This window comes from Octopus sinensis, linkage group LG8, assembly GCF_006345805.1.
Source record: "Octopus sinensis linkage group LG8, ASM634580v1, whole genome shotgun sequence".
Taxonomy (NCBI): Eukaryota; Metazoa; Mollusca; class Cephalopoda; order Octopoda; family Octopodidae; genus Octopus; species Octopus sinensis.
Genome location: NC_043004.1, coordinates 19527417 through 19549254, shown reverse-complemented (window position 1 = coordinate 19549254; position 21838 = coordinate 19527417). Strand labels below are relative to the sequence as shown.

At 40.7% G+C, this 21838-nt stretch overlaps 1 protein-coding gene across 3 annotated transcripts in view; it reads right to left on the bottom strand.

Moving 5' to 3' along the window:
* Positions 1-5651: 5651 nt before the first annotated feature.
* LOC115214749 (regulator of nonsense transcripts 3A) overlaps positions 5652-21838 on the bottom strand; it is a 54818-nt gene continuing 38631 nt past the window's right edge. For all 3 annotated transcript variants that reach the window (XM_029783766.2, XM_029783768.2, XM_036505274.1), the window contains one exon: positions 5652-6429. In XM_029783766.2, the coding sequence (XP_029639626.1) occupies positions 5995-6429 (435 nt within the window). In that variant the 3' untranslated portion in view covers positions 5652-5994. The remainder of the gene's footprint in view (positions 6430-21838) is intronic.

Here is a 21838-nt window from a genome sequence, read left to right as displayed (position 1 = left end):
ATCACCTAATATATCCTGTTACATTAATGGCTAATACTTCAATCATTTCAACAACACTGGACATGTTACAGTTTTATAAGACCTCCTCAGCAAGGCATACACTTTATCATGCTTGCTAAATTTGTGATAAAAGAATTCCAAATAGATGTAGAATACTGTACGTAAGTGACTGAGAAAAATTTGCATATTTTTAAACAAGAAATCACTTAAGCTAATTACTATTTGACGTTTCTGTTGGCTACCTATAACTCATGCAACCTCAATGGCAAAAGACAATCTAACTCCAAGTGATGTCTTCAACACATTGTATAACCAACAAGGGAACCTGCACTTGGCTCCTCAAAATCAGAGCTAATTAACACCTCTGTTACTCATTAAAAAAATATGTAATGTGTATAATTTGTATCTGATAAATTTCTATCTAGAATATATCCATGTTTATCATTTTTCTATCTACCATATTTAATCATTAAAATGACTAACAACCTTGTCATCAAGCAAATTTATTTGGAGACTCAAGGAGAATAATTTTAAATATTCTATTACATGGTATTGCTTCTTTGTATCATGGAGGGAATTCTGGAAGTAATCTGTACTTTGAGGAAATACCAGAGCTTCTCAAATGTAACTCCATCTTAATAAATAAGCATAAGGAACTTCCAATTCACTGTTCACATTTACACAGTAAAACATTCTTAGCATTTCCAAACAAGATATTAAATGATTAGCTTGCCTTGGTACAAATAGATAAGTTATGTTACCATAATAGATCTTAGTTATGTAACCATTGATTATACTTGTTCCAATGAATCAACTCATAGTAATATAGGAAATCTTCTCAGCTGACCTGATCATATTTTAATGTCACAAATCTTCATTTTTGGTTTCCCCCGAATTAACTTTTAAGCATTCTTTTCCAATTTTGAATTTCATCCCAATTTCCAGTCGAGGTCTATAATTTCCACAGCTAAAGTAGAGCAGTCTACTCTTCCTCTAATTTTTTTTTTTTTAATAGAATTCTTTTTAATGATTGCTGACTTAATTTCTTTTTTTCTGAATATATTTTATTTGAATTACATTCAAAGATTGCAAACTTGAAATTTATTAATAATCTAAACAGACAATATTTTACTTTGCGATTATTTACTAGAGAAGTTCCAGTCTGGTGACTTTACTCTTGAAAATCAGCCCCATGGTAGACCTGAGACCAAGGTGGATAATGCTGAGCTGGAAACTGTAGTGGAAGTGGATACATCTCAAACTATGCATAAGTTAGCAGCAAGGTTTGATGCTTCAATTTCAACTGTATAGGACCTCTGATACAAATAGGGCAAAGTAAAGAAGCTGAACAAGCATCAAATGACATCTTGAAACTTGCTGTTCTTTGCTGTCATGGCATAAAAATAAACCATTTTTGCAAGATTCTTTTCAACAATAGCAAGCATTCTGCACAGTGGTTCGATAGAGATGAAGTGCCAAAATATAATCCAAAAAAGAATATTCACCGAAAAAAAGGTAAAGGTGTCTGTTTGGTGATCCAGTACTGGTGTCATCCACTACAGCTTCATGAGACCTGGTAAATCAATTACAGTGGATGTATACATCAACCAATTGGATGAAATGATGAGTGAACTTGCAATTAAACAACTGAAATTGGTCAATAGAGAAAGACTGATTCTCTTGGAAGACAATGCTTGACCACATGTTGCACAAAGAACTGAACTTGGAAGTTCTTTGCTGCTGGCATAAATAAACTACTGATAAAATGGCAAAATTGTATTCATAACTAGCAGTATCGCCCGGCGTTGCTCGGGTTTGTAAGGGAAGATCTCTTTTGGCACCCTCTTTGATCTTTTTCGGCACACTCTTTGATCTCTGTCGACACCCTCTTTGATATCTGTCGACACCCCTCTTTGATCTCTGTCGGCACCCCCTTTGATCTCTGTCGGCACCCCTCTTTGATCTCTGTCGGCACCCCTCTTTGATCTATGTCGGCATCCCCTTTGATCTCTGTCGGTACCTCCTTTGATCTCTGTCGGCACCCCTCTTTGATCTCTTTCGGCAACCCTTTGGTCTCTCTCGGCACACCTCTTTGATCTCTGTCGGCACCCCTCTTTGATCTCTGTCGGAACCCCCTTTGATCTCTGTCGGCACCCCTCTTTGATCTCTGTCGGCACCCCCCTTTGATCTCTGTCGGCACCCCATTGATCTCTGTCGGCACCCTCTTTGATCCTTGTCGGCACCCTTCTTTGATCTCTATCGGCACCCCTCTTTGATCTCTTTCGGCACCCCTCTTTGATCTCTGTCGGCACCCCCTTTGATCTCTGTCGGCACCCTCTTTGATCTCTGTCGGCACCCCCTTTGATCTCTGTCGGTACCCCTCTTTGATCTCTGTTGGCACCCCATTTCATCTCTGTCGGCACCCTCTTTGATCCTTGTCGGCACCCTCTTTGATTGCTGTCGGCACCCCTCTTTGATCTCTGTCGGCACCCCCTTTTATCTCTGTCGGCACCCCTCTTTGATATCTGTCGGCACCCCCTTTGATCTTTGTCAGCACCCCTCTTTCATCTCTGTCGGCACCCACTTTGATCTCTGTCGGCACCCTTTTTAACCTCTCTCGGCACCCCTCTTTGATCTCTGTCGGCACCTTTCTTTGATCTCTGTCGGCACCCCTTTGATCTCTGTACACCCCCTTTGATATCTGTCGGCACCCGTCCTTGATCTCTGTCGGCACCCTCTTTGATCTCTGTCGGCACCCTCTTTGATCTCTGTCGGCAACCCCTTTGATCTCTGTCAGCACCCCTTTGATCTCTGTGCATCCCCTTGATCTGTCGGCACTCTCTTTGATCTCTGTCGGCACCCTCTTTGATCTATGTCGGCACCCCTCTTTGATCTCTGTCGGCACCCATCTTTGATCTCTGTCGGCACCCTCTTTGATTCCTGTCGGACCCCCTTTCTTTGATCTCTGTCGGCACCCCTCTTTGATCTCTGTCGGCACCCTCTTTGATGCTGTCGGCACCCCTTCTTTTAATCTTGATCTCTGTCGGCATCCCTCTTTGATCTCTGTCGGCACTCCTCTTTGATCTCTGTCGGTACCCCCCCCCCCTCTTTGATCTCTGTCGGCACCCCCTTTGATCTCTGTCGGCACCCTCTTTGATCTCTGTCGGCACCCCCTTTGATCTCTGTCGGCACCCCTCTTTGATCTCTGTCGGCACCCTCTTTGATCTCTGTCGGTACCCCTCTTTGATCTCTGTCGGCACCCCTCTTTGATCTATGTCGGCACCCCCTTTGATCTCTGTCGGCACCCCCTTTGATCTCTGTCGGCACCCCTCTTTGATATCTGTCGGCACCCCCTTTGATCTTTGTCGGCACCCCCTTTGATCTTTGTCAGCACCCCTCTTTGATCTCTGTCGGCACCCTTTTTAACCTCTCTCGGCACCCCTCTTTGATCTCTGTCGGCACCTTTCTTTGATCTCTGTCGGCACCCCTCTTTGATCTCTGTCGGCACCCTCTTTGATCTCTGTCGGTACCCCTCTTTGATCTCTGTCGGCACCCCTCTTTGATCTATGTCGGCACCCCCTTTGATCTCTGTCGGCACCCCCTTTGATCTTTGTCGGCACCCCCTTTGATCTTTGTCAGCACCCCTCTTTGATCTCTGTCGGCACCCTTTTTAACCTCTCTCGGCACCCCTCTTTGATCTCTGTCGGCACCTTTCTTTGATCTCTGTCGGCACCTCCTTTGATCTCTGTCGGCACCCCCTTTGATCTCTGTCGACACCCTCTTTGATCTCTGTCGGCACCCCCTTTGATCTCTGTCGACACCCCTCTTTGATCTCTGTCGGCACCCTCTTTGATCTCTGTCGGTCCCCCTCTTTGATCTCTGTCGGCACCCCTCTTTGATCTCTGTCGGCACCCCTCTTTGATCTCTGTCGGCACCCTCTTTGATCTCTGTCGGTACCCCCTTGATCTCTGTCGACACCTTCTTTGATCTCTGTCGGCACCCCTCTTTGATCTCTGTCGGCACCCCTCTTTGATCTCTGTCGGCACCCTCTTTGATCTCTGTCGGTACCCCCTTGATCTCTGTCGACACCTTCTTTGATCTCTGTCGGCACCCCTCTTTGATCTCTGAGGCCTTGAATGGTGTAAAGCAATCTTGTTATCAGATCTGACGTTCATCAAAACATATATTAATGAAATATTATAACCTAAGCAATGGGATACATTACCGTAAATACATTTATTTATGCACATACACACACTGCGAAATTGGGAGAGAATATATATATATAATGGCGCAGGAGTGGCTGTGTGGTAAGTAGCTTGCTAACCAACCACATGGTTCCAGGTTGTCCCACTGCGTGAATCTTGGGCAAGTGTCTTCTATATAGCCCCGGCCGACCAATGACTTGTGAGTGGATTTGGTAGACGGAAATTGAAAGAAGCCTGTCGTATATATGTATATATGTATATGTGTGTGTTTGTGTGTCTGTGTTTGTCCCCCTAGCATTGCTTGACAACCGATGCTGGTGTGGTTACGTCCCCGTTACTTAGCGGTTCGGCAAAAGAGACCGATAGAATAAGTACTGGGCTTACAAAGAATAAGTCCTGGGGTCGATTTGCTCGACTAAAGGCGGTGCTCCAGCATGGCCGCAGTCAAATGACTGAAACAAGAAGAAGAATGTAAGCATTTTCAGAGAGTTATAGCCAAAAATTAGCAAAAAAATGCATTAAAATTGGAAAAAAAATTATCGTAAATTTTTTTTAAATCGTTGACTCATCGTAGACATTTTTAGAGAGTTACTTCCCTTATATAATAGCGAAAAAAATTAAAATGGAAAAACATGGTAATTTTTTTTTTAAATCGTAGACTCATCGTAGACACGCGCTAATACCCGGAAGGGCTCGATATGAATCACGACTATAAGATACCCGCTTTTGGTTACACTGCACCGCAAAATGTGGGAGTAGTTAGGAATCTAAATCGTAGGAGAAAGACACACAACTTCACTTTTATATATAAACTAGCAGTATCGCCCGGTGTTGCTCAGGTTTGTAAGGGAAATAACTATAAAGCATTTTTAGAGAGTTATAGCCAAAAAATAACAAAAAATGGAAAAAAATGATGGTAATTTTTTTTTTAGTTAAAAAAGGTGGAGTTGCGTCCCCATGACAGTTTGCGGTTTGTGTTTCTGATTCTCGACCCCATGTCGAATTTATCGATTTTTTTCAGAACTGGGGGAACTTTTCAAAATTTTCGCTGCGTTAGTTTTGAATTATGACATTGGGCTATGTGTGTGTCAAGTTTCATCAGAATCGGTTGAAAGCCGTGGTCAGGGTGAGGGTACAAGCAAACAGACACACAGAAACACGCACAGACAAACTGCCGTTTATATAGAGAGAGATTTAGATGCCTGCTTTAATCTACTGCATTACTTTCAGTTCAAAATCAGACATTCCATTCTTAATGACCTGATAGTTGTGGTAATAGGAAGAGTATCTGGTCTTGGAAAATCTGTCTTAACTATGCAAGCATGGAAAAGTGGGAAGTAAAGTGATATTGATTATAACGATGATATATATCTCATTTCTAACATTTCATGTATTTCTAAATAATCAAAAATAAACAAGAAATGAAGACAAGAACAAAATCCACAGAGTTTGTTTAAGAATTTATTAAATATTCCTTCAAATGAAAAGGGAGAACAAAAATACTTAGTGTGTCTGAAGATGGGAGGACAGAAGTATTTGACATTCCCCAGCAAAATTCCTTTATCAGAATAGTTAAACCCAAGAATTCAGTATCATCCACTCAGGTCTGTCTGTATGGTCAATGTGCAACTTGACACTCTCTCACCATATATTGGGCCATGAACAACACTTCACTGTAACCTGCTATTGTGCAGCAGGATGCAACAGATGTTCAGTAGCTGTAAATGGCAGTGAACAATTCATGTACTTTATTTATCATGGTTGGAATTAACCATTCATTGAACTTTCACTCCTCAACATGGCACCTGCTCTCCTCAATGATGTGACTGCTAACCTCTGTAGGAATGGAGTTTTCAGCAGAAACTCCACCTTCCATACTAGCAGCAATGCTGGACAGAGAAGCCACTTCTGCACTGCCTTTGTTTGCAGCCGCTTTATCTATGTTGTAACCACCTTTAGAGTATGAGACTTTTTCAGAGTTAGTCTTATTGTTATCTACCCGGTTCTTATCTAAGTTACCCTTATTCTTGTCATGAGAAGAATTTCTCTCACGACGTTCAGGTAAAACTTTTTCTTGGCTTCCTGCCTTAGTTTCAGAAATGTTTCCTCCTTTATCTGTGTTATTATTTCCTTTCTCATGATACTGCATTCGAGCCGTTTCTGACTGCTGGCGTCTTTCCAAGGCTTTGCGTGGGTCGTACAAGGCTCTTTCAGGCCGCTCCTTAATAAAAGAAAATACAATAAAAAAGAGTTAATATCGTATATAATTTGATTACAATTAATCAGAAATTGATATAGTACTAAGCACACATTGCAAGCTTTTGATAAATAACATTCACATGTCAATTACAGATTTTCCTTGCAAGCAGAATATATCAGGCAGAGTTAGCAGTATAGAGGCATCCTGAGTAAACTAGCTGCCTAATTGGTAAAAACAACAGAAGAAAAGTATTGCTTATAAAAGTTACCAAATGATATTTTGAAATTTTTTTCTTTTTCTCTCTCTCTTTTTTTTTTATTTTTATTTTTTTTACACGGGTACAAAAGCTTTAAGTTTCCAAAGGAGAAGACAAAAATAAGATAGTAAAATGTAATTTCCTTGAAAATATTAAAAATGAAATGGCAACAACTGAACACTGATACTGAGCTCAATAATCAAAATGAATTATAAAGATGAGTTTTAAAATTGTATATAGCTTGTTTTGGATAGATATAAGATGGTAGATATTCAGGGACTGAGGAAAGGAAATATCGTGATGCTCAAACCTTTCCCAACACCATTAACAGCATATGTGGTGAATCAGGGCATCCTACAAGACATGGATAACAAAAATGTTGTATCTTCTATGCAACTCATAACTGAAGTTTTAAATACTGATACCTCACGTTGACACAGTCAATAATTTGAAACAGTTGTGATTCAAATTAAAGCAAGTAAATAATACTCAGGTTGTTGACCCTGGAGGGGATGAAAGACTAAAATCAACTCCAATAGGGAATATAGTCGGAATGAAAAGGATGAAACTTAATATAGTAGGGTATTTATTCCAGCATGACAGCCAGTATTTCTGTCACTCCTTGAACTTTGTCCTATTATAAACAAGATCTGCCATGTTCAAAGAGTAAAAGGATGTTGAGAAGCTTACGTTTTTCTCATAGGCATGAACTAAATTGGGTTCAACTGAAGATAAAATTATATTGTTGCCTTATTTAGTAAAATACTGTATAACATTTGATATTTACATTTTATAAATATTGATATGTAACAGATTGAAGGCTATTTTAGGTAGGTATAGTTGATCATAACAACTTCAGAATTTGACTGCTATTTATTAAACACTGGAGGAGAAATGAAAGGCAAAATTGACCAAGCAAGACTCAAACTCTGACCATAAGGGAGACAACTAAATACAAAAAAAAAAAAAAGAAAAGGCATTCGCTGCTCAACCAATTCTGCCAGTCAACTGGCTTTACACTTAGTAATTACAATAATAATTAAAACTACCAAAAATATAAATCAAATCTTCAGTATCACAACTAACTGATCGATCTAGTTTCCCTACACTATCACCATCTCATAGTATTTTAAACCCAAACTGTAATTTGTTTCTGTTTATCTCTCAGCAATGTATCAATATTAATGTATATATATATATATATATATATATATATATATATAGTATGCTATGTGTCTATGTATTTATTGTATACTTCTTTTGTTTTTGTTTTTTGAGCAAGTAACACCAACGTTTGAAGCTATTGAATTTGTATCAATTCATAAATTGATGAGCTGAAGTCATTCTGTTTTATTTTCTGCATTTGTTTCATAATGCTCAATGAAACAGTTTGAAGTTTTCTAAATTATCCAGCAGTGTTTCTATTGTCTGCTGTAACAGCACCTCAGTTGTTCAGTTTGTCTTTTGTAACTGAAAGTTCTTTCTGTTTTCTAAATGCTTCATTTAATCTTATCTTACATGATAAAATGCAGTGTATTTCACACTGATCATGCTGGCAGAAGAAAACTAAAATAAAAGAGTGAGAGTGAGTGACTGTCAGAAATGCTAAATGCAGGCAAACTATAATGAGAGGCTTTACTCACAAGTTGTTGCGCACATTTTTATCATAAATAATATTTACTTCAATAGTTTCACACATGCACGCACACACACATATATATATGAAATTCCATATAACACTTTTTTTGTTTTCAAAATATTATTCATGTTACATGTGAATTTTTTATTTTACTCCAATTTCCCAGTTTTGCTTTTCCTGAACTAACTCTTGTATATCTTACAAATTAAAAGCAAACACATTTACACACGCATGCATACATACACATGCCTATATATATATCATTCATCATCATCATTTCATTTAGCGTCCGCTTTCCATGCTAGCATGGGTTGGACGGTTCAACTGGGGTCTGGGAAGCCAGAAGGTTGCACCAGGCCCAGTCTGATCTGGCAATGTATCTACAGCTGGATGCCCTTCCTAACGCCAACCACTCCGTGAGTGTAGTGGGTGGTTTTTATGTGCCACCGGCACAGGTGCCAGCCGGGGCTGGCAAACGGCCACGGTCGGATGGTGCTTTTTACATGTCACTGACACAGGGGCCAGGCGAGGCTGGCAACGGCCACGATCGGATGGTGCTTATGCACATGTACTGATGTATATATATACAAGAGTGTATATGCATGAGAGAGTGTGTGTGTGTATGTGTTCATGTAGGCACTTGTATCTGTGTATGGTTGTGGTTAGAAGTTTGTTACTCAACCACACAATGCAACCCTGAACCAGCCAAATCCTCATGAGAGGATTTGGTACAGAAAAACAGAAAGGAGCCCGTCATGTATATACCTGAGTGTGTGTGGCTTTGTGCCAGTGTCTGCCCTCGCTAATAGGCTAAAAAAATAAGTATTGGGGTCAATTCATTCAACAAAAAACTCTGTATTACATGGCTACAGTAAGGAAAGTGGTCAAAGGATCCAGGGACCAAACAGAATACCCTACCTGTTGTTCAAAAATTAATATGGTCAGCATGGAAGAACTTGAAGATCAGCGACCAATGGATGAAAGCCAAAAGAATATACTTTCCGAAAGAGCAGAATTCAAGTGACATCAGCGAATTAAAACCAACATCACTTCTGTATGTTGAGGGAAGAATCTAACAGGCAGCAAGAGTAAATAAATATCTTACAAAGAATTAGTACTTGGATATGTCAGTTCAGAAGGGAAGCATCCCTAGAGTGTTGGGTTGTGTAGAACATGCCTCAATGACTTGGGAGATGATCCAAAGAGCTAGGGCAGAGAGGAGAGATCTTGAGGTGATACATCTCAATCTGGTGAATACTTAGGGTTCAGTCGCACACAAAATGATTCAACTAGCTCTTGTGATCTATCATCTTTCAAAAAATATCCAAGAAGTGAAGTATTTCATGGTTTCTCTTGCAATTCTCCACCAAAGAGTACATACCACCTGGATCAATTCGGAAGTTGGCATAACAACGGAATGTACAATCTCCCCTGTATTGTTTGTGTTGGCAATGGAGGTCGTCCTGAAAGCAGCAACGGGATGGTCAGTTTCAGCAAAACTTGGAGAGGATTTCAGATGCCACTTCTAAAAGCCTTTATGAGCAACACTACAGTCCTTTCCAGAAAGGAGGATGAAACATGCAAGATGCTGAAACAGTTGAACAAAGTTGTTGCGTCTTCTAGAACGAGGTTCAAACCAAGGAGATTCCAGAGCCTCACTCTATGGTAAGGTAAATTAGCATAAATAGCCATGTTCACATTGGGAGAAGAGCCAGTCAAAAGCTTCACAAGGTGGTATGACAAAACTTTGAAAGATATGGAAAGAGCAACTGAAACCAACCTAATGGTGGTAAAAGATCTGCAGCTCATAGACTAGTGTGGCTTTTCTGGCAAAAACAATGTTTAGTGTTTGCAGCTCAGGTCAATCCCAAAGATTCTCTGATCTCTGTTGATTTATGATATCAGCACTAGCACAGTGGAAGACATGGAGGCCAAAATCAACAAGTACACAAAGAAGTGGTTTGCTATCCTACCAGTTCTTACTAATGTCGCACTCTACTATTGCCAAGCTAAGCTTCTCATGTTCATCGTAAGAGGAATAGAAAGTCGGAAAAGTAAGACTCTTAACCATGCTTGAAAACTCGAAAGACAAGGTTGTGAGATCGATCAACCCCAAACTGAAGACAGGAAATGAGAAGTCCAGAAGGTGGTGGATGTAGGAAAGGAAAGCTTTACAATCAGAGAACTAGTGGGACACACTCAGGCAAATCAACAGAGACTAGGCATAACAAAACTGGAATGTTGGTTAGAGGCCAGAAGAGAGATCTTATTCTTTTGGAGGTGAAAAGGAAGTGGATGCCACAAAAATACGGAAGGCAGTACAGCAGAGCCAAGAGTGCCAGTAGACAACATGGCAAGCTGCACTCCAGAAGTGTCTCAGCTGGAACAACTTGTGGTACATAACACCTCTTAGAATAAATTTTATTCTCATATCTATGATCTCCTGCTTTCAAATGCAAACCTAGTGAAGTAGGCAAATCATATAATCCTAAGTGCTTACTCTGCCAAGGTAGACTGACAATGGAACATGTTCTGAGCTCTTACAGAGTAGCACTAGCCCAAGGAATATACATTTGAAGACACAATCAAGTGCTTAAGGAGATCATACATATGATAAGTATGGCAAGGGTAATGTCAGTACCGTGCAAGAGGTATTCTTTGTTTCTAGTCTTCCAATTAATCAACTCTGAGCATAATGAAAATTTATCTTAATTGGAAGCAGGTGAAGATAAGCAATGGGAATGGTATCTGGTTATACAAAATCTGTCTGATCCATGTATGGAAATGTAAAATATTTCATATATATATATATATATATATATATATATATATATATATATATTATATGGATGATTACATTTTCAACCGAGATGTTACAACTGTATCTGATTGTTAAAGTGATACAATTCTGTGTATGTACATATATTTACTCAATTGCTGATTTTATCAACGGCTTCGCCCATTGTTTTCATGCACTAATTTCTTTTATTAAATAAAACTGTCAACATTCTTGACAACACAAGTTATGATAGTAGAGAATAAATTACCCTCAGTAACTATCTGCAAGATGAATTACTGATTGATGATATTGAGAGGAAGTAGGAGTTAGCATTTTGAAAATCGGTTGATTTTCTGTGTAGAAAAAACAATAAAAAAGAATCTATGTTTAAAACAAAAATCTTACATGTATTATGTTAATTTTTCACAAAATAAATAAAATTACTAAATAATATTATTAATAACACACTGAGGGAAAATGGTGGTGGTGGGAACAAGATAAAAGAATAATTAATAGCTTAATAATTTTGGGGGAGGAAAACCATGCTAAAACTCAAATGTTATCATGGAAGCACTTACTGTGGTCACTTTGGGACAGTTCCACTTAAATAAGAATAACTGGCTGATAGTATTAAGATATGACATAACAAACTCTTGTATTTGAGACATTAAATTAAATAACAATAGCTACTGGATAACATGATCTGTGATAATAACAAACAGCTTTCACCATACCTCAGCCATAAAAATCAAAGAGAACCATTAAGGAAGAGCAAATGTATTAATATGATGCATATCTTGTGTTGCTGTAAATATCTTTGTTGCGACAGAAATGCCTTTATTTATTGTTAAGATTAAACTCCTCAGAGAATTTTACAAGTTTTTAACAATAGGATCACAGAATGCATATTCCCAGAGTCACTGAGGTCAATGTAATTCCTGACTGCTGATTCAGTACTCACTTTTTATCCAGGTTTTAACTTGAAACTTCTCTTAAATGACATTAAATGCAAATACACTATATCTATTTATGATGGTAAAGCAACTGCAGGAGAAGCATTTAACCAAAAATAAACCTCTTTACTTGGCTTTTGTAGACTTGGAGAAAGCCTTTGACGGGATCCCTTGCTCCCTCATCTGGTGGTTAATGCGGATGCTCTGTATCTATGAGTGGTTGGTGAGAGCTGCACAAGCCATGTACAGAGATGATGTTAGTAAGGTGAAGGTCAGCAATGAGTATAGCATGAATATAGTGTATTAATAGATGTTCACAAAGGATTGATTTTCAGACCCTTCTTGTTTTTATTATAGTCCGCCAGGCCATAAAAGAGGAATTCAAGATTGGCTGCACTTGGGAGCTCCTCTATACTGATGACCTTGTTCAAACTAGAGAGGAAATTTCAAGTGTGGAAGCAAGGTCTGGAATCTAAGGGCCTTCAAGTTAATTTAGCAAAGACCAAAGTCCTAATAAAGAGAAAAACATCACAAATCTCTTCAGAGAGATGGCCCTGCTTGATATATCAGAAAGGTGTACATAGAAACTCCATACAGTGTACCCAGTGCAAGCTATGGACACATAAGACACAAACTTAAGAGAGTGGTATCATAGGAAGGTTAACAGAGAGAGTAGTCTTAGTGTGTGGTAGATGTGTGAGTACTGTAAATACTAAGAATGAAAAGAAAATAGATTTCATCAAATGGCTGGGGGAGGGATCCTTAGAAGTAGTAGATATCTTTTGCTAACTAGACAACCAAGTAAGCAGTGAAGGAGGAAGTTTTGAAAGCACAACTGCTAGAATAAGAATGGACTGGGTAAAGTTCAGAGTTACTATCTATGTTGGTAACAAAGGGAATCTCACTCAGAGTAAAAGGCAGACAGCATGATGCCTGTGTATGTACAGCTATGCTGCATGGCAGTGAAACACAGGCTATGACTACAGAGGACCTGAGAAGGCTCGAAAGAAATGAAGCCAGCATGCTCTGCTAAATGGGTAATGACTGTAGGCATGTACGACAGAATGTAAATGATTTAAGAGAAAAATTGGGCATATGAGGCATCAGATGTTGCATACAAGAGAGAAGAGCTCATTGGTATGGTGATGTGATGTGTATGCTGTAATCAAGAAGTGCCAATCTCTAATTGTGGAGGAAATACATGGGACAAGGTTGTGAGAAAAGATCTCCAACATTGAGCCTGAGATGATGAGGGACCAAGACATACAGTGATTTGCTGTGCTTGAGAAGAAACATCAAGCTAAGTAAAACTCTGGCCATCCATGGATACAGGCAAGTCCTTGCACACAGGTGCAATATAAAAAGCACTAGTGACAGCACCATGTAAAGCACACTAATGCTGGACCATGTAAGAAGTACTCATGCTGGTGCCACATAAGAAGCACTCGTGCCAGTACTATGTCGAAGTCACTTATACTGGCACCACATAAAAGCACCAGTGCTGGTACCACATAAAAAGCACTCAATACACAGTGGACAATGGACAAATGGAGCCTGGGAAGCTCTCTGACTGGTCAGCTAGTGTCAAACCATCCAACCCCTGGAAAGCAGATGTTAAATGATGATGATGATGAACCTTACAAACAGGAATCAAATTCAAAAGATGATGTTGGCGATTTCACAAATTATGTAAATACAGATATAGTCATAAGAAAAACAAAACAATATGAAACAAATCTGGCATCCTAACATTTTTAGTATTAAATGTACCAAGATAGAGAACAGGGGAAGCCGCAGTACTTAGAGATGATAGAATAAACCACAAAGTTTCCAAACCAGTGTAAATTTGAAAAATCAGCTGAGGAGACACATCTGCACCTATAATGCATGACAATTGTACAGCATCTCACCTGTGAGGTATGGGTGCCGGATGAATCAAAAGAATTGTAGTGAATTCCATTTCCTATCTCTTATCTTTTTAATATTCTTTAATTCTCTCTCTCTGATGATGGAATAGTTAGCAATAAAACCATAAAAACATATTTCAAGCCTCTTGATTCCCCACGCTTCTATGACTGTCCACTAAGAATTCTTCGGTTTTTGAACTTGGAGTTAATTATTACCAAAACACACATTCGTCTACCCACACAAACTGATATACACACACACACACGCACATTGATACATATACACTTTGAAACTCAATACCACATATTGAGACATACATGATATAGACACATACATTGTTATATATACTCATTTATACATACATACCCTCATATTCTCTCTCTTTCTTTCTTTGCATATCCAGGTTAGGGTGATGCTGTGAGGGAGGAACAAAGCAAAACAGATATCATCACTGAACAAATGTGAGATGAAGGAGAACAACAGCAGCAAAGCAAAGATCCACCAGGAGAAATAAAAGAAACCAAAGATGAAAATGAAGACACAGCAAGCAGGCAAGTAGAAAATGGACGTGAGCCCAGTGTGAGAGCAGAAACAAAAGGTAAGAAGAAATAGAACTTGTGAAGACAGAGTTTCTGGAAACAAGAAAGCCAAACCAGACTGCAAGTTCTATGCAAAAGGTACCTGCTGGCATGGGACATTTAGACAGGCTGTAGATTTGCTCATCCCAAGTCCCATGTGAGTGGTACTGATTTCATTGACACCAAAGACATAGGGTCAGGTCACAAGATATGATGTCACAGCCATGGAACTAAGTGGATGGTGCTTGCACTGCTCATAACTACCTCTGACACTACTGCATATATCAAACCAGAGGCCACTACTGACATCTTATATGTCACACCTGCATTCCTGCTGAGTTGGATGGAAGCACTCCGTCGGTTACGACGATGAGGGTTCCGGTTGATCCGAATCAACGGAACAGCCTGCTCGTGAAATTAACGTGTAAGTGGCTGAGCACTCCACAGACACGTGCACCCTTAACGTAGTTCTCGGGGATATTCAGCGTGACACAGAGAGTGACAAGGCCGGCCCCTTGAAATACGGGTACAACAGAAACAGGAAGTAAGAGTGAGAGAAAGTTGTGGTGAAAGAGTACAGCAGGGATTACCACCATCCCCTGCCAGAGCCTCGTGGAGCTTTTAGGTGTTTTCGCTCAATAAACACTCACAACGCCCGGTCTGGGAATTGAAACCGCGATCCTATGACCGCGAGTCCGCTGCCCTATCCACAGGGCCATTGCGCCTCCACTCCTGCTGAGTATCAGGTGCCTCATAATGTCCCACCAATGCAAACCTGACAAACTTAGTAACGTATAATCAAGCAATATGCATGGCACTAACAAAAACACATCTGAACACTGACATATCAGAAGCCGAGATATACATACCAAAATAAGTCTTATTTCAAACTGACAGGATAGAAAGGACTCACAGTGGAGTAGCAATGTAGATCTGGGAAGATGTCAAGCCTGTAGCTCTGCTGTCACACTCAAACTGTAACATTCTGGTGGTATACATTAAACAGATGAAAATAGTAATATGTACAACATATCACTCACCAGATGCTTCAAATCATGGGGACTCATTTGAAGAGATCCACAAAAAGATGGAAGTGTTAAACAATGTTGATGACAACCTTCACAACATACTAATTATGGAGCAAACAGAGCACCACCCAACAAGAGGTAAAAATGTCCTGGACCTCTGCTTCACAAAGAACACAGTAGACATCCATAATCTTAAGCAGACACCAACGATTGACTTGGACCATAACTTAAGAGAGCTGACAATGTCTGGTTTGCAGAAAACTGCAGGCCTGCAGGCTACTAAGAATGCCCAATTCAACTCCTCTCCAGCCTGAAATTTCATAAGACTAATTGGAAACAAAACTGATCATACAGCCTCTTAATGCAAGATATTAACATAAACCTACAACACTTTATGGCAATCATGCATGACATATGCAGTAAGTTTGCTTTAGAAAGAATGCCAAACCAACAGAAAAATAATTCTCAGGAACAGGAGGATTCTACTGATGAACAAAAGTCTCAAGGCGTCTAAATGAGCCACTAAAAGATAAGAAGAAGATCCTATCTTAAACCAACATTGCTCAAGACCAAAAATGAACTCAAAAAATCTCATGAAAAGGAGAGGGCAGACAAAAATATAAAGACAAACCTTAAAGACTTCTATAGATTTCTAAAAGAGTCTAATTCAATACAGTACAAGATAGGGCCACTGCTCAAGGACTGCAGACCCCCAGAGGGTAAGTGAAATACTGTACATGCAATACAAGAATGTTGGGACAACTCCAATTGGACACTTGCAAATAGCTATGCCTGATGAGTTCTTCTGTTCAACACAAAGAAATGACAATTATTGGTAATATCAATCTAGAGGAGAGTGATGTAATATCAGCCATTGATGAAATGAGCTCAAACTGAGCCACAGGCCCTGATGGATTCCCAGCAATCTTTGTATGCTGTCTCATAAGAACTTCCCTCTCCCTGAGAATTTTGTGCATATATGTGGTGGCCTTTCTCATTGGGACAATCCTGTAGCATATGGATTGAATTGCAGATATGAATTCGTTGAGTCTCAAGACGACGTCAGATGTAGAGAGACACTGAGGCCAATACTATTGGATGAGCTCTTTTTCAATCGATTTCCAGTCAGCTTTATTGAAGCTCAGATTGGATACATTTTGGGTGCTTTTCATAGACTGCATGTCTGTGGGTTCACTTGGTACACGTTCTATTAAATTGTGATTGATGCCACTTTCACATTATGAATGAGATCAATACTGTTTGTGAAACAGATCAAGCAGAGATATTGTTTGCCCTGGTTAGAACTACTTGCTCCATGTATAATGTGTTGGTAAGGTTGAGCAGGGATTCTACTTGTCTTTGTTCATACATCATTCGTGAGAGGAAAAGGCCTTCAGGTCATCCTACACTGGGCAAGTTGAACTCTTCAATGAAAAGAACAATGATGTGCTGTTCTAATTTGGTTTGAACCATTTTTTTTAATTTTGCAAGGTTTTGAATAGGCCTGTCTGATCTGGAGCATATGGTGGGCCATAAGTAATACATATAACTATATCAAATTGTCTTAAATGAACAATCAGTGTGTCACACACCGAGTTTGAGTATGAGTAAAGGATCTGTGGTGTGAGGTCTTCATGGATGTACATTGCAACTCCACCATGACTCCTGTCTTTTCTGTTGTTTCACAATATAACATACTTTGGTACATGTATTTCTGCATCAGTGATGTCAGGTTTTAGGTGTTTCAATGAGTGCTATGCATAAGGCTTCATTGCATGCCACAAGGTCTCTCAGAGAGAGAATTTTGGTTTGGTTACTGAGTTGTAACAGTCTTCTAATGTTTAGAAAGAATATTAATATAATATCTCACCTCTCACCTAGTCACCTACTGTTCTGGCAGACACACTAGCCAGATTGACTACATCCTCGCCAGAAAGAGGGAAAGAGGGCTGCTTATAAATGCCAAAACCTTCCCAGGCGAAGAATGTACCCCTCAACATAGATTAGTAGTTAGCAACTTCAGGATCAGAGCTAAATGGTTGCCCAGAAGAAGACCAGCTTGGAGGAGAAGGGTCTGGAAGCTTAAAGATCCTGCAAATGGACAGAGATTTAGAGACATACTACTCGAAGCCTTTGACGAAATAGAAGGGGATATAGCTTCACTTAATGTGGAAGACAACTGGAAATTTCTACGGGACAATCTTATCTGTGGATGGAGCAAAGTCACATCTCGACCCAGAGTAACGTGGTGGTGGAATAATGTGGTTGACAGGGCTATTAGACAAAAGAAACAGGCTTGGAGGGACTGGAAGAACGGTGGTAGCAGGGAATTGTATCAGACAGCCAAAAGGGAAGCTAGGAGACAGGTTTATTTAGCTAGAGGGGAAGCAGATAAGAAAAAATTTGCCAATGTTCTGCGCCGTGAGGATGAAAGACTTGGGGTATTTCGTGTTGCAAGACAGTGTGTGAGAGAGAATCGTGATGTGGTAGGAGAGAAATGTGTCCGCATGGATGATGGTTCACTTGCGCTAAATGAGGATGGAAAGAGAGAGGTTTGGAGATGCCGCTATGAAAGGTTGCTGAATAAAGAAAATGAATGGGATAAAGAGAGTCTGCCGAATGTCAACCCAACAGAGGGACCAGCCATCCGAGTTGACAATTCGTTGGTAGTTAAGGCAATTAGAAGCATGAAGACAGGGAAAGCCCAAGGCCCATCAGGAATTGCTGCAGAGATGCTCAAAATATCTGGCAGTGTCGGCTATAACCTAGTCACCCGTATAGTTAACCAGGTGATACACGAAGGAGTCATACCCAATGACTGGTGTAGCAGCATAATAGTCAACAGCTACAAAGGTAAAGGAGGCGCCCTAGATACAAATAATTACAGAGGTATCAAGCTGTTGGATCAGGTAATGAAGGTTACAGAGAGGGTCATAGCCCAACTCATTAGGGAGAAAGTCAACTTGGACAAGATGCAGTTTGGTTTCATGCCAGGGAAAAGCACCACTGATGCCATATTTCTGATGAGACAGCTGCAGGAGAAATACCTAGCCAAAGATAAAACTCTGTACCTGACTTTCGTTGACATGGAGAAAGCCTTTGACAGGGTCCCCCGATCCCTTATCTGGTGGTCAATGAGGAAACTAGGGATAGATGAATGGCTGGTGAGAGCTGTGCAAGCCATGTACAGGGATGCCGTAAGTAAGGTTAGGGTTGGCAACATGTACACAGAAGAATTCAAGGTAGAGGTTGGGGTCCACCAGGGTTCAGTCCTCAGCCCCCTCCTATTTATCATAGTCCTCCAGGCAATTACGGAGGAATTCAAGACAGGTTGCCCCTGGGAGCTCCTCTATGCTGACGACCTTGCTCTAATTGCTGAGTTACTATCAGAACTAGAGGAGAAGTTCCAGGTGTGGAAGGAGGGATTAGAATCAAGGGGCCTTAGAGTCAACCTAGCTAAAACCAAAGTACTAATAAGTAGGAAGGTAGATATACCACAAATGTCTTCAGGAAGATGGCCCTGCTCGATCTGTAGAAAAGGTGTAGGTAGAAACTCTATAAGATGTACCCAGTGTAAGCTATGGACACATAAGAGGTGCAGCAATGTCAAAAGAAGGCAAACTGGGAAGATAGTTTTTGTATGTGGCAGATGCTCAGGAGCAATAAACTCTGGAAATCTGCAGAAAACAACTTCCGTCACTTTCCAGGGGGAAAAACTAGAAGTAGTTGATAGCTTCCGTTATCTAGGTGACCAAGTCAGTAGTGGGGGTGGGTGCGCTGAAAGTGTAACTGCTAGAGTAAGAATAGCCTGGGCAAAGTTCAGGGAGCTCTTACCTCTGCTGGTGACTAAAGGCCTCTCACTCAGAGTAAAAGGCAGACTATGATGCATGTGTACGAACAGCCATGCTACATGGCAGTGAAACATGGGCCGTGACTGCTGAGGACATGCGTAAGCTTGTGAGGAATTAAGCCAGTATGCTCCGATGGATGTGTAATGTCAGTGTACATACTCAACAGAGCGTTAGTACCTTGAGAGAAATGTTGGACCTAAGAAGCATCAGTTGTGGTGTACAAGAGAAACGATTGCGCTGGTATGGTCATGTGGCGAGAATGGATGAAGATAGGTGTGTGAAAAAGTGCCAATCCCTAGCAGTTGAGGGAACCTGTGGAAGAGGTAGACCCAGGAAAACCTGGGACGAGGTGGTGAAGCACGACTTTCAAACTTTAGGCCTCACTGAGGAAATGACCAGCGACTGAGACCTTTGGAAATATGCTGTGCGTGAGAAGACCAGGCAGGACGAGTCCAGCCCACTTATGCATGCCTTTCCTTCCTTGGACACACAAAGACCTGTTGAGGCAGCGAAGTCGATATCGAACCTCATCCGACGACAGGCACCCATGCCAACCCTGCTTTGCTTGCGAAGACCTGTTGGGGCAAGTGAAATCGAAATCGGAATCGAAATTGAACCAATCCAATGACTGGCACCCGGCAGATGCCAGGACCCCTGGACTGGTGGTACGTAAAAAGCACTATCCAAATCGTGGCCGATGCCAGCGCCGCCTCGACTGGCTTCTGTGCCGGTGGCACGTAAAAAGCACCATCCGAATCGTGGCCGATGCCAGTGCCGCCTCGACTGGCTTCCGTGCCGGTGGCACAAAAAATGCACCAATCCGACCGTGACCGTTGCCAGCCTCGCCTGGCACCTGTGCAGGTGGCACGTAAAAAGCACCCACAACACTCACGGAGTGGTTGGCGTTAGGAAGGGCATCAAGCTGTAGAAACACTGCCAGGTAAGACTGGAGCCTGGTGCAGCCTTCTGGCTTCCCAGATCCCCGGTCGAACCGTCCAACCCATGCTAGCATGGAGAACGGACGTTAAACGATGATGATGATGATCTGTGTTGATGCTGGTGATGGCTACTCTGGATCCATTGGCTGTAGCGGTCTTGTATGTTGGTGGGGATGGCTCCAACACTGAAATTGATGCATCCAGGTCAATTGCTGTACAATCTTTTGTGCCATGCATAAAAAACAATTGTTGCTCAGCTGCAGCCCTTCTGACTGTATCTGGATAGGGCTGGCTGTTGGAAACAGTGTGCACTACATTAGCATATTTTCATTTTGCTGCAGCACAGCTTTTTCCATTTTGGGTCTTTAGTTCCTTTGGAGGAAAGTTTTTGTCCACCTTATGCAACAGTGGAATAATTTTGGGTATGGCAAACAACAGTTTACACCATCATTTCCATGCCATCGGACACCATACAGGCAGAATTTAAATTTTTACGTGTGGCTTCTTTTCTTTCCATTTCTATTATCTGAAGCCTTTCCTGTCCCCAGTGTTTGCCTCCTTTTTAATTATTCATACCATCGTGTATAGACAGTCTAACGTATTTCTTCTCTTGGTTGTTCTTTGAGAATTGCATTTTTGTCTTTTTCTTCTTTTTATTTCGTGTCATCATCATCTTTTTGTTCCTGTTTGTTTTCAGAGGCTTTTGATTTTGCTTTCCTTTATTAGCCCTTCCATTGGTTGCTTACATTGGTGGTGCTAAGGCCATTAGAGCTGATGTCTCCTTCCCTGGCAGGTCTCTCACTCATGGTTTCATCTCTGTTCCGTTGTGGGTCAGTCGAGCCAAAGAAACATCTCTCCCTTACATCAGTGTCGCCTCCATGTTATCTTTTTTGTGTTTGCTATCAAAGAAGATAGTGTCAAAGATGTTAATGTGAGGTCTGATGAGAACATGTGAGTGGCTAGACTCTTGTTTCTTTTGCTTCATCAGAGCTGTGGTCCTTGTATAACCATTGCCCTTTAGTGCTGCCATTATTATACTATTTGGGTTGTCTCCCTCCAATATTTGTCAGCTTTGCAAAAACAGTTTCAATCCTGCACTTAGCTCGTTTCAAGAGAACTTTAGAGTGACTGTCAGCTGTTTCCTCCTGTATATATTTAGAGATAATTAAAGAAAGATAAAGAGATCTAAAGAAAGAGAGGTGAAAAATTGTACTGATCTACTAGTGGATATACCTATGCATATACAGAGAAGCAGGAGAAAATAAAGAAAGGTTGCATAAATTGTGTAGATCTAGGAGTGAATATATCTATACATGAGACATTGAGAATAATCTATATATGTATATAGCTATAATTTTTCTATAGATATATTCCTGTGTACAGGCAGAGATTAACAGATAGAGAGAGGGGGGAGAGGGGAGAGAGAGAGATAAAGTGTGGGAGACAGGGAGAGAAAGAGAAACCTTATGTTTTTTAGATATGATTATTTTATACCGTAAG